This window comes from Eumetopias jubatus, unplaced genomic scaffold (genome assembly GCF_037043125.1).
Source record: "Eumetopias jubatus isolate StellerSeaLion01/CBP00866 unplaced genomic scaffold, mEumJub1_p1.0 scaffold_7, whole genome shotgun sequence".
Classification (NCBI taxonomy): domain Eukaryota; kingdom Metazoa; phylum Chordata; class Mammalia; order Carnivora; family Otariidae; genus Eumetopias; species Eumetopias jubatus.
The window spans coordinates 2,404,799-2,416,705 of record NW_028274813.1 but is presented as its reverse complement, the minus strand read 5'-3'; the positions used below and the strand labels follow the sequence as shown (position 1 = coordinate 2,416,705).

The 11,907-nt window shown below is 57.6% G+C and overlaps 1 protein-coding gene across 1 annotated transcript; it reads right to left on the bottom strand.

Moving 5' to 3' along the window:
• Positions 1–5,882: 5,882 nt before the first annotated feature.
• CKB (creatine kinase B) lies at positions 5,883–9,240 on the bottom strand. Its single transcript, XM_028100145.2, has 8 exons — positions 9,134–9,240; positions 8,633–8,837; positions 8,299–8,453; positions 8,093–8,225; positions 7,613–7,784; positions 6,760–6,883; positions 6,358–6,547; positions 5,883–6,273 (listed from the first exon to the last, which is right to left on the bottom strand). Exons 2-8 carry the CDS (start codon positions 8,823–8,825, stop codon positions 6,095–6,097), a joined length of 1,146 nt encoding a protein of 381 aa, XP_027955946.1. The 5' UTR covers positions 8,826–8,837; positions 9,134–9,240; the 3' UTR covers positions 5,883–6,094.
• Positions 9,241–11,907: the final 2,667 nt, after the last annotated feature.

Genomic DNA, 11,907 nt, shown 5'->3' with positions numbered 1-11,907 from the left:
TTCTCTTAAGAGGACTTCGGTCCAGTACTTTCTCAGGAAGTGATGTGACAGGCTTTGGGTAGAGTTCTGTTGCCAGACAAAAATAGACCCTGCTGCACTAGGAAGCCAGGTCCCAGGGACTGGAGAGGAAGCATCCCGACCAGTGTGGGGCACCCAGCATGCCAGCTTCTTCCGGAGTGAGCTCTGCACTGACTTGCCTCTCCCTCGCTCTCAAAAGGGAGCTGCCAGCAGGCGTGGGTAGGTGTGAATACATTCTCAAATCAGACATATTTTGCATGGAAATAAGCTGGGAAATAGGAGCATATGCCGTCATGTTCATTAATATGGCACCCAAAATCCTTTGGTAGATGGTGCCCCTGAGAGCCATTCCCGATGTGACACCAGGAGCTGCTGTGTGTATCCCGGGGCACTGCTCAGGCTGGTCCCTCCTCTGCTCGTGTCTTCTGGCCAGCTGCTCGCTCTGCAGCACCCAGCTCATTCGTCACCTGCTGCCTCTAATCTTTGCAGTTCCCACTCTCTCAGCCCCAGTGCTCTGGGTCGCTGGGCCCTCTCCCCACCTTCTCTGAACTCTGGAGAATCCTGTTGGGCTTGTCTTGCAGCTCATCAAACAGCAGCCCAGCCTGTCTGTAGCGGGTAGGGGTTCTACCCAGAAAGGCGCTGCCAGGTGTCTTTTTGTCCCAGCATCACTAAATGCGCAGGGCACATTTTGTTGGGTTGCATTTCCTAGTATCACATCATTAATAAGTGGGACCGGAACACTGGAACTGGGCCGGAAAAGCCAGGTCCTGTTCTCCTGTGTTCTTAAGGCTAGAATAGAGGAAAGCAGTAAGCACCTTGGCTCTCCTTTCTGGTCTCAGGGAAGAATGAGGAAGAGGAGGCAGGACCTCTGGCCTTCCCTCTGCTCAGAGCATTTCCTCTCTCAGATAAGCACTGTAGCTCTGATTTTCGCTGTAGCAGTGCAGATGGATCCTGTCAAGCGCAAAGTCAGCGGTTTCAGGTCTGGTTAAATGTGTACCACCTTTATCCTTTCTTCTTGAAAATGTAATGCATTTGAAGTGCTTCTGAATGTGTTGGGCAGTTGATGGGTCAAAAGTATTGACAAAACTAGACTTTTCATTTTAGTGAAATTTAATGGACGTTGTCTTTTGTTGTTAAGTCGTATATTTCTGGAATAACCCCAGGGAATGTGTTAACACAAGCCACTTTTACCAGTAATGGGAGCAGCCTACTTGGGGCGGGGTGGGGTGGGACGGGGCGAGACCCAAAGCCTGACCCCGTAGTCAGTGTTCTGAGAGAGAAGATTCGTGGTGAGGCAGTATATGATGGGGGAGTGACGAGAGGATAAAGCCCAAGGACAGTGACATGTGAGGACTGAGGTCCTTCCCAAAAGGAGGGCTAGGGCAGGTGTGGAGGTCTTCCCGGGAATTGGGGCATAGGTAGACCTCGGGCTTCCAGTAGGCTGGGCCACATGTGGAAAGCAGGAAACAGGCATGCAGGAGGGAGCTCCAGGTCAGACCAAAAGCGGCAAATGAAAGCAGGCCTGGCGGTGTTGGTGCCTCACCTGTGTCTCCGGTCTCCCATGTTGCCATTCTGAGTGCACATTGGCATGGGGTGGGGGGCAAAGCCAAGCTATGTTTCTGGAGCTACTGGATTTAGTAACTAAATTCTTGGACAGATTCACTTCGAAGCCCTGCCAGACCAGCAAGCCTTGCAGTTGGGTCCGTGAGAGGCAGAGCAGCATCCCGGCCCCAGTCCCCATCGCCGCAGCAGGAGTGGTGCTGGCCAGCACACCTCTGTGCACCAGGGGTGTGCCCTGCACATGTGCAGATGTTCCATTTGCTGGCCATCGCTGGCCCAGGCCTCACAGCCCAAGATGGCTCCTGGAGCGTGTTTATCCCCGTGGTTACAACCGCATGCCAGGCCCCAAACCAGGGTTTTGTTAGGGAAGCAGAAGGGGAGAATGGCTGCTAGGAGACAAGCAGCTGTCTCCACACAGATTCATCAGAAATGGGAGGAGCTAGGAGTACTTTTAGCTTTCCTGGGTCTTAAAGTTATTTAAGTTGAGCCTTAAATTTTGACAAACCCCCAACTCCGAGAAGGGTGTGAAATTCCTACTTCTGAAACCAAGAACATCATCTTTGCTTCTCTGAAAGACATCAGTAAAGCAGAACGAGTTCTACAAAGAGGTTTGGGGAGAGAGGGACGAAGAGTGCAGACTGTGCCTGGACCCCGCAGAAAGTCTGTAGCCAGACGTGGGAACCCAGGTTTGTGTTGTCCGACTCATATGTAAAATTCCTAGTTCTCCAAACTGACACGCTGCCCCTGCTCCATGGAAAGATGGACTCTTGCCAATCAAACATTGCTCCCCTTTGTCACCTGTGGAAAAGGAAACTCAGAATCCGCGTGAGTGCAGGATGCAGCCCCCAGGGTGCTTTAGGAGGCTTTGGTGTGGGCACCACAGGCAGCTCCAAATAGAAGTGCAGAATGAGGCACCTTCCAGGCAGCTGCCGCCTCTGCAGCCAATGCTCCGAGCAGCAGGAGCTGCACACTGGAGGTCTAGAATGTTCTGAAAAGTCAAAGAGCAGCAAAAAGAGCCCAGGACTTGGAACAGGTGATCTCAAACTGGTGACCCCAGGAGCCAGTCCTCCTGCGCCTCTGAGTCTCTGTTTCCACCCCCAGGGGCGGTGATCGGTTTGTGTAGAGCAAATGAGGGGCGGTGGCAGTGAAGTCCTGCCTTAGTGGTCTCCCACGAACTGTGACACATGAGAGCATCTTTTTAAACACCACTTAAAAAAAGAATTTGTTTCAACTTATATAAGTAATACATGTTCGCTGTAGAAAATCTGGGAAACAAAGTATAAGAAGGAAATCACCTGTTACCCCACCACCCACAGTTAACTACTGTTCAGGATTTTTCCATACATGCTCCGGAATCCAGAGTACAAGCTGTTTTATAACCTGCTTTTACACTTCAAGTTTTTTAATCATGCCTCCGTCTTGCCGAGTTCTTCACACTGTTGGGATGCCTACATGGTGCCTCATAGAGGGAGGTGGCCTGGATTTTTAACCAGCCCTTTATTGTTGGCAGTCCTGACCAGCTCTTCCCCATTCTGAGTAATTGTACCTCTTAATTATTTCTGTAGGGCAGTGGTTCTCAAAGAGGCAGTTGGAGCATGGGGTGTGCCTGGCTGGCTCAGTTGGTAGAGCAGGTGACTCTTGATCTTGCGGTCGTTGAGTTTGAGCCCCACATTGGATGCAGAGTTTACTTTAAAAAAATTAATTCCTATTCAAAGAGGCAAGAGGAGATTTTGGCCCTCAGAGGACAGTTGGCCATGTGTGCAGATATTTTCCATTGTCACAGAGTGGGGTGGGTAACAGGGCTGGCATCTAGAGGTTGGAGGCTGGGATGCAGTCCCCAGGGAAGCCCCCACCACCCAAGAGTCACCTGCCTGGTGTGAGTGGGTGCAGCTGAGAAGCCCTGCTATAGGGGCGTGTCCTAGGGCCCTGGCCGGGGTGCAGGAATAGATGCTCTTAGTGCTCCTGACTGGTGGAGTCCGTCCAAGACAGGGAACGAATAAAAGCGTGTTCCCTCCATATTGTGGTGTGATAGGGTGTTTCTTAGACTTCCCATGTTTGACTGTGATTTCAAGGAAAAATTAAACTCACCCTGTTTAAGGGTCTCAGGAGTCCAGAGGAAAGGGGGAGGTTGTAGGGACTCTGGTCAGAGAGGGTCCATGGACTGGCAAGCAGAGGTACCCCCAGTGAGGGGAAAGCACCCGTAAGCCCCACCTTGTCCCAGAAAGAATTGACCAGCTGGAAAAGTGAATTTCAATAGAGCTAGATAAAATAAATGAGAATAAAAGTGAGCAAAGAGAAAATTACAGGTAGAAAAACAAGTGGCCCATAAAAGTAGGTGTAGTTCTGGGCCCACGGCAAGCACGCCTGTTTGCCCAGCTTCTTGAGAGGGCCCAGGTGCTGGATGTGGCAGCACAGGCCAGAAGGGTAGGCCTGGGGCGTTTTGGGCTCTGGGGCAGGTCAGGTTTCACGGCCTGGAAGAAGTCCTCAGCCAGGCCCTGCCCACCTGGGCCTTCCTGGGTGTCAGGTGGAGAGGCCTGCACAGGGTGATTGGAGGTTTCGGCTCCTTATTTTATGTAACCACTGGTAGTTAAGGAAGTGTGCCCCATTCTAATGGCCCAGACAAGTAGCAACATTGTCTCTCAGGAAGCGAAGTGCCTGCCTGACAGGCCCTCAGGTGCCCGCCTGCGCACACCTCAGGGTGGTGTGGGAACAGTTGCTCATCCCTGAGCCTGTGTCCCCCAGCTCAACCCGAGTGCTGGTGATGGAGCCTGTGCAAACAGGAGGGCCTTTGCCTGGAAGGAGTGTGGGCATGGGCCCGCCCAGGGTGGGGCAGACAGCATAAAGGCCTTTCCAAGAGGGACGTACTTCCTGTGCTTCTCACAGCCCTTTCTCCCAGATTTCCAGGCTCTACACTCTACAGTGTACTCTCTTTCCTGGCCCAGCCCCCACTGACCAGAGGAGGGTACTGAAGCTAAGAAAAGGTGAGCCCTACCTGATGTGTGCCCCAAGCCAGTCAGCCGAGGAGGGGGCCAGTTGCCAGCCCCAGACCCAAAGGATGTGCTCAGGGACCCTATCCCTGCCAACCTTGTGCACCAGGGGCCCTGCCCCTACTGTGTCCATCCCACCCAGGTGTTCACTCCCCCAGCTTCTGTGCCCTTGCCCTTCCCCTGGGTGGGCCCCTCAGGTGGAGCCTGGCCGGTAAGGCAGATGACAAGACGCACCTCCTGTAGCTTCTGCTCCACTGCTGTCCACCGCACCTGGTCCCGGGCCTCAGGGTGTGGGACATGAAAGCCCAGGCTTTAGTGAGGAAGGCTGCCGCCAGCCCAGGATGCAGTGCACACAGAAGCCACATCCGGCTTCTTTTTCCAGTTGCGGGGTAACCTTGGGGGTGGTTAGGGCCTCCTGGCCCAAAGCACGTGTCGTCGAGGTGCCCCAGACTAGGGTGGGGGAGTGGGAGGACTGAGGTGGCCCTGGCCAGCAGGTGGCAGCAGAGACTGTCCACAGAACTGCGGAGCTGGAGGGCCAGCCCTGCCAGGGGCTGGCTCACCCTGTCCACCTCTACTCCCCAAACCCTGGCCCATCCCCCCACAGTGAGATCAGTCGGGGACAGCGACAGCTGTGGAGTGCCTGGGAAACAGAGACCAAGGAGCCCCCCACCCTGAGTAGCCCCTACCCCCAATCCTGCCCAGGGCCCCTGTGGTGGGGACCCACCATGGCTCCACAGGGGCCCCACAGGGGCCCCAGGGCTTTCAGTGAGGAACTGAAGAGCTAGGCCCAGTCGGCCTGCCTGAGGCCAGGAGGAAGGGAAGCTGAGGGCAGAGATTTAGGAGACTGTAAGTGCTGGAAGGGGCAGGAGGGTGGCAGAGACCCCTCTGACCAGAGGAGAAACTGGATTGTGGGGGGCAGGATGGGGAGGCATTTTCTTTTTGGGCTCCCGCCCACCCTCCAACCCCCTCCCCCAACCCGGCATCCACACGTCCCCCACCCTGCAGGATGGGGCTGAGCAACGTGCCAGGCTCCACCCCCCAGGCCCAAATGTCCCTAAATGCTCAGGGTGGAGCTCTGCCACCCTAGAGCTCCTCCCTGTCCCTCCCCACCGGCCCATCCCAGGCCTGCAAGGAAGCCAAGTAGACAGGACGGCAAGGGGAGAGTTCATGGAATGGGCCTGGATGGGCACAGCAGGGTGACTGCCTCCTGACTACGGCCCCTCCTTACAGAAAGGGTTGACCTAGGATTGAGGCCTCCATAGCCTGGCTTCTGGGCACCAGAGCTGCCAAGGGAAGGGGACACACTACTCGGAAGACTTGTGGCAGGCTGAAACCCTAGTTTATTTCAGCATCAGCAACATCTTAGCCATCACAAAAATAAACTCTACCAAGGGCAACAGAAGTCTCTACAGCGAGGCTAAGGGCTCAGCCGCCAAGTGGCGAACATCAGGGGTGCATGGCGGGCACTGCCCGGGCAATAAGTTAGGAAGCAGCGGGGCTGGTGGTGGTGGCAGGTGCAGGCTGGGGCCTCACTTCTGGGCAGGCACCAGGTCATCAATGGCCTGGCCTTGCTCCAGCCGCTGCTCCATCTCAATGAGCAGCTTCACACCATCCACCACCATCTGTACCAGCTCCACCTCCGAGAAGCCCAGGCGGTCTGCGTTGGAGACATCGAAGACGCCACCCACCGCAGCTGTGTCCACACCACCTGGAGAGACAACCAGGTCAGTGGGACTGGGGTGGGGGGCTGCCTCAGAGAGAGAAGACTGCCTACAACCCCTGCCCCACTCACCTGTGCCTCGTTTCTGAAGCCGCAGCCGCTTGAGCACCTCCGGGAACTTCTCATGCTTGCCCAGGTGAGGCAGCTTGATGTGCACACCGGCCCGCAGGCCTGTGCCCAGATTGGACGGGCAGGTGAGGATGTAACCCAGGTGAGGGTTCCACATGAATTCGTAATTCTTAGACTTGAAGAGTGTTTCAATCTGGAGGTAGAGAAGGTGGGAGAGGTGAGGCCTGGCTGAGAGCCTCCCCCCCCGCCCCCACCCCAAGGAACTGGCTGGGACCCTTGGACCCAGGGGGACTGATGGGGACACCCGCATCCCTGCCTGAGCTCTGGAGCTTGGCCTTGCACCTCCCCCCTCCCAGCACCAAACCCCACTTGTGCCAGCCCAGCTTGGAGGTGGTCAGGCCTGACCTGGGTGAGGCCATTGCAGAAGCGAGTGAACACCTCCTTCATGTTGCCCCCTTTCTGCATGGAGATGACCCGCAGATGGTCTTCCTCATTGATCCACACCAGGAAGGTCTTATTGTCATTGTGCCTGGGGGAGGGGCACAGTCAAGCCTCCTCCTCAAACTATGGTCTCAGGACACATCAGAAAAAAGCTCTAGGGGAGGTCCCAAACCCCAGGAACTTTCCAAGTCCCTGAGGTGCTTGATCTAGCTGTACCCAGAAGCTTGAGCTGCTGCCAGGACCCCAGCCCGTCCACACTCGGGATAGGCAGGGAGGCCAGGACACCTCGGGGTACAAAAAGACCCGAGCTGTGCCCCATCCTGCCAGTCATGTGCTGTGTGGCTGAGGTGTGGGGGAGGGGGCGAGGGCCCCACCTAGGAGGAAGGGGGCAGGGGGAAGCGCTGTACCTGGCCGCTGAAGCTGCCCTACGCAGACAGTGGACGCAGGAGGCTAATAAGCCTCCCCCTACCCCCAACCTCCACTCCGAAGTGTCTGCGTCACCCAGCACCTGGCAGAGTCCCCGCGGGGAAGTGGACGAGAAAGAAAACAAGCTCCAGCTCCCAAGAGGAGGGTGGAGGAGAGAAGCCACCGCCACCCGTCGCCCACTTCTAAGATCCCAGGAAGCCTGGGTCTCCACCCGCTGAGTCCCTTTCACGTACCTGCACGGTCAAGGTCACCTGCGGGGAGGCCCTGGAGGAACCAAACCTGTCCGCGGAGCGCGGTCCCTCCCTTTTCCTCCGCGGCGGCGGCGTGGGGGAGGGCCAAAGGGAGGGGGAAGGGGGACCCGCGGGAGGGGAGGGGGTTGGGGGGCACGCACCAGATGCCGCGGGCGTCCGGCCAGTCACGGGCCATGCCCGAGGCCAGCAGCAAGGGCGACACGGGCTTATCGAAGAGGAAGTGGTCGTCGATGAGCTGCTGCTGCTCGGCCTCCGTCATGCTCTTGAGAGCGTAGTAGCGGCCGGCCAGGTCGCCGTCCAGGCTCGACAGAGCTGCAGGGGGGCACGTTCAGGGGGATACACAGGAGTCCCTGCCCCCACGCCCGCCCAGCTTTGTCGGAGGGCGGTCCAGGCGGCGGTCCGAGACAGCGACCCTGGCCGGGCCGGCCCTCGCTGGGCCCCAGGCCGCCGTAGGCACAGGGCTGGGCCTCCGTCCGTCCCCTCCCCGGGAAACCGGACACGGCGCGCAGATAAGAGCATGGCAGCGGCGGCTCGGGTGGCGGGGGTGACGGATAAACAACAAGCCGGACGGGGACGGGAGGGGGGGCGAGGGAGGAGCAACTGGCCGGCCCGACCCCTACCTTCCACCGCGAGCTTCTCGATGGCGCGGCGCTCCCCGCGGCTGCAGTGCGGGGGGAGGCAGAAGCCGCGGATGCTGCGACCTGTGCGCACCCGCGAGCTCAGCACGTAGTTGGGGTCCAGATCGTCGCCGCCCTGGGGGCGCAGCGGGGGTGAGCGCCGAGAGACCCCTCCCCGGGCCGCCCCGCCACCCGGGGCCGCCCCGCACCTGCAAGTTGTCTGGGTTGAGGTCGGTCTTGTGCTCGTCGCTGGGCTTGTAGCCGCCGTGCCGGTCCTCGATGATGGGGTCAAAGAGCTCCTTGAACACGTCATACGATTCCTCGTCGCCTGCCACGCAGCCCACGGTCATGATGTAGGGGTGGCCTGGGGGGACGCGGAATGGGGGCAGTGACGTCACTGGCAGGTCTAAGCGAGCCCCTCAAGACCTTGCGCCTCCGCCCGGGAAGGGGGACGCCGGAACCCTGGCCTGAGGGTTCTAGCCCCAGGGTATGTCTTGCGGATCAGGAACCCGCACCCAGACCCCAGGACCAGGGTGCGCATACCCGGGTTGTCCACGCCGGTCTGGATGACGTCGTCCAGCGTGAAGCCGCTTGGCGTGCTCTTGGCGCGCAGCTCCGCGTACAGCTCGGGGGTCAGCACCTTGGCCATGTGGTTGTTGTGGCCGCTGAGGTCGGGGAACTCGTCCTCGGCCGGGAAGCGCAGCTTCAACGTGTTGTGGCTGTTGGAGAAGGGCATGGCGGCGGCAGGCTGCGGGAAGATTCGGGGGTCAGGGAGGACCCGGCTCACTGGGCCCCCCAGGGACGTGCAGGCCACCCAGGGCCTCGCTGCCCCGGCTCCTGGTCACCCTGGGACGCGGCCAAGGTCAGCGGGGTCCGCAGCGCGCGCGGGACGCTCCCGCACCGCCCAGGACCCCAGGCCCAGCCGGCGCGCGCTCCAGGCGGCGGACCCCGGCGTGCGTGACTCTGCGGCCCACAAGCCCTTTCGTACGCAGCACCCCCGCCCCAGCGCCGAGGCGGCTGCCGCCGGCCCTCCGGCCCACTCACCGGGTGGCCGGGCGGGGCAGGGGCACTCAGTCCGTCGGCAGCTCCGGGCGCGGCGCAGGCGAACAGCGGCGGCTCCGCGCTCCCGCGGCTCTTAAGGGGCGCGACGCGGGCCGCCCATTGGCCGATATTTATAGCCCATTCATTCCATTGGCCCGCGCTGCGGGGTGGTGCCGCCGCTTTGTCCGCCACCCGCAGCCCCTGACAACCCCCCCGCCAAGGCCGCCCACCCCTGCTGTCCCCTCTCCGGGACCCCGCGCAGCCCGCCTACCCCGCCCGGCGTCTGCCCAGGACCCCGCAGCCGAAACCTCAGGCCCTTGGACGTCCTCGAAGTTCCCTCCCACGCTGCTTCTGGGCGGGAAACTGAGGCAGGAGAGCCGCTGGGCACTTGAAGACTCTCGGGCTCATCTGCAGCCGGGCTCTGGCCTTCCCTGGTCCCGCCGGTCCCCGCGGCGGTCGCGACGAGGGTCCAGGCGTGAACGTCCCGGGCTCCCGCAGCAGGTACTAACCCCTCCCCAACCCCACCCCTGCCGGGTCCGAGCTGGCCAGGAGCCGCTGACCTTCCTCAAGGTGCCCGCAGGCATCTCCCGGGCGATCTTGGTGCAGCGCGAAGGCGCGCGGGAGGCGCAGTCTGGCTACGGTCCAGCGGGGCGGCACCCGCGGTGCCTTGACCTTGGGCAAGTTCCCCGGCTCTGGGGGACCCGAGCCAGAGACCCCAGGGCCCAGACCTTCCTGGTAGATGAGAGAACAATACGGCCCTGGGAGACCGCTGGGGAGTGCACAGTCTCAGAGTCTCCAGACCCCAGCCTTATACCCTTTTCACTGGGGACAGGTTCATCTCACCACCCCACCCCCAAAGGCAGTCCCCAGAGACTTTCAGTAAAGATGGGAAGAAACACTAACAAGCAATAAGCATATGTGAGGGCGCCTGGGTGGCTCAGTTGGTTAGGCGACTGCCTTCGGCTCAGGTCATGATCCTGGAGTCCGGGGATCGAGTCCCGCATCGGGCTCCCTGCTCAGCGGGGAGTCGGCTTCTCCCTCTGACCCTCTCCCCTCTCATGCTTTCTCTCTCTATCTCATTCTCTCTCTCAAATAAATAAATAAGTAATCTTTAAAAAAAAAATAAGCATATGTGAGATTTAAAAACAAAACAAAAAACCCCACCTCACTAAAAATCAGAATCATTCAAATTAAAACAAGGACTATACATACCTTCCTTCCACTGCCCCCAGTACACCCAGATGGCAAAAAAGTGAAAGATTGGGCGCCTGGGTGGCTCAGTTGGTTGGGCGACTGCCTTCGGCTCAGATCATGACCCTGGAGTCCCAGGATCGAGTCCCAGGATCGAGTCCCGCATCCGCTCCCTGCTCAGCAGGGAGTCTGCTTCTCCCTCTGACCCTCCCGCATCTCATGCTCTCTCTCTCTCATTCTCTCTCTCAAATAGATAAATAAATAAGTCTTAAAAAAAAAAAAGTGAAAGATTGACACCAGCCAGTGTTGGCTACAGGTTGGAATGTGGAGAGACAGGCATTCACACACTGCCTGCAACTGTGAACGGCTACATCCTTTTTGGAAAGTAATTTGGCAGTATCTATTAAAATTAAAAATGCTTGTACTCCATGACCCAGCACTCCCACTTCTAGGAATCCAGCCTGTACAAAGGACAGTCTCATTTCTCTTTCAGATAGAGATGTGCAGTGGGAAAAACATACAAATGAACCTGGATAGAACTCGATGCCCATCACTTGGGGACTGGCCAGGGCTAGGAAGGCATGTCCCCAGCGTGAAGTATTACACAGCTATTTTAAAAAATGAGTTAGACCCCTAGTCACTGAGCCACCAGCAAAGACTCAGCAGCCTCCCCCTTAACCCCCTCACCTCTTGAAGATCCACCTGCCTCCTCCCACGAGGCCTTCCGCAGGCCATTTCCACCAAGGAAAGGGGATCCTATCCTATGTCTGCTACCCAGAACCTCCAGCTTCTGAACCCCTTGCTAATGCAAATGACAGTGATGATCTGCTTCCTGCTGGCACTGAGGATCATATCCATATGAGAATTCAACAGAAAAATGGCAGGAAAACCCTTACTACTTCCAAGTCACTGACGATTATAATAAAAAGAAACTAATGAAGGTGTTTAAGAGGAAACTTGCCTACAATGGTGGTGTAACGAGCATCCAGAATATGAAGTAATTCAGCTGCAGGGTCACCAGGGCAAGAACATGCACCAGTTCCTCATAGAGACTGGACTGACTAAGGAGAACTAGCTGAAGTTGCATGGTTGTTGTTGTTGTTAATCGTTTTTTAAGTAATCTCAGCCTGACACGTGGGGCTCAAACACAACCCCGAGATCAAGAGTCGCATGCTCCACTGACGGAGCCAGCCAGGCGCCCCAGTTTCATGGGTTTTAAGTGCTTTTGATTCACTGAAGCTTAAGTGAGGATTTCCTTGCAATGAGTAGAATTTCCCTTCTGTTCCCTGTCATAAGTTTAAAAACCTCACGGCTTACCTAATGTAACCATGGAGGTCTGCTTTTAGCTTGGAGTAGTGTTAATTCCTTCATGCAGTAAATAAATTCTTTTTAAAAAAATGAAAAGAGAAGAAAAAAGAAGTGAATTGGAGCTTGTGTGTCAATGTCCACCATACATTGTTCCGTGAATAAAGCAAGAAAGGAGAACCCTTAGCTCTGTGTATGTTTCACAGAATCCCTCCAAGGAATGCACAGTGAGCACTGCAGGCAGGCAGCAAGGTGAACATCACGCTGCTGCTGGAAGGCTG

What these genes read in the sequence shown, in the direction of transcription:
- CKB (XM_028100145.2), bottom strand. Translation starts at nt 8,825, where the DNA reads ATGCCCTTCTCCAACAGCCACAACACGTTGAAGCTGCGCTTCCCGGCC. An exon ending in GACCGGCGTGGACAACCCGG is followed by an intron (nt 8,454 to 8,632) that starts GTATGCGCACCC and finishes GCGTCCCCCCAG; the next exon opens with GCCACCCCTACATCATGACC. An exon ending in TCTGCAATGGCCTCACCCAG is followed by an intron (nt 6,548 to 6,759) that starts GTCAGGCCTGAC and finishes CTCTACCTCCAG; the next exon opens with ATTGAAACACTCTTCAAGTC.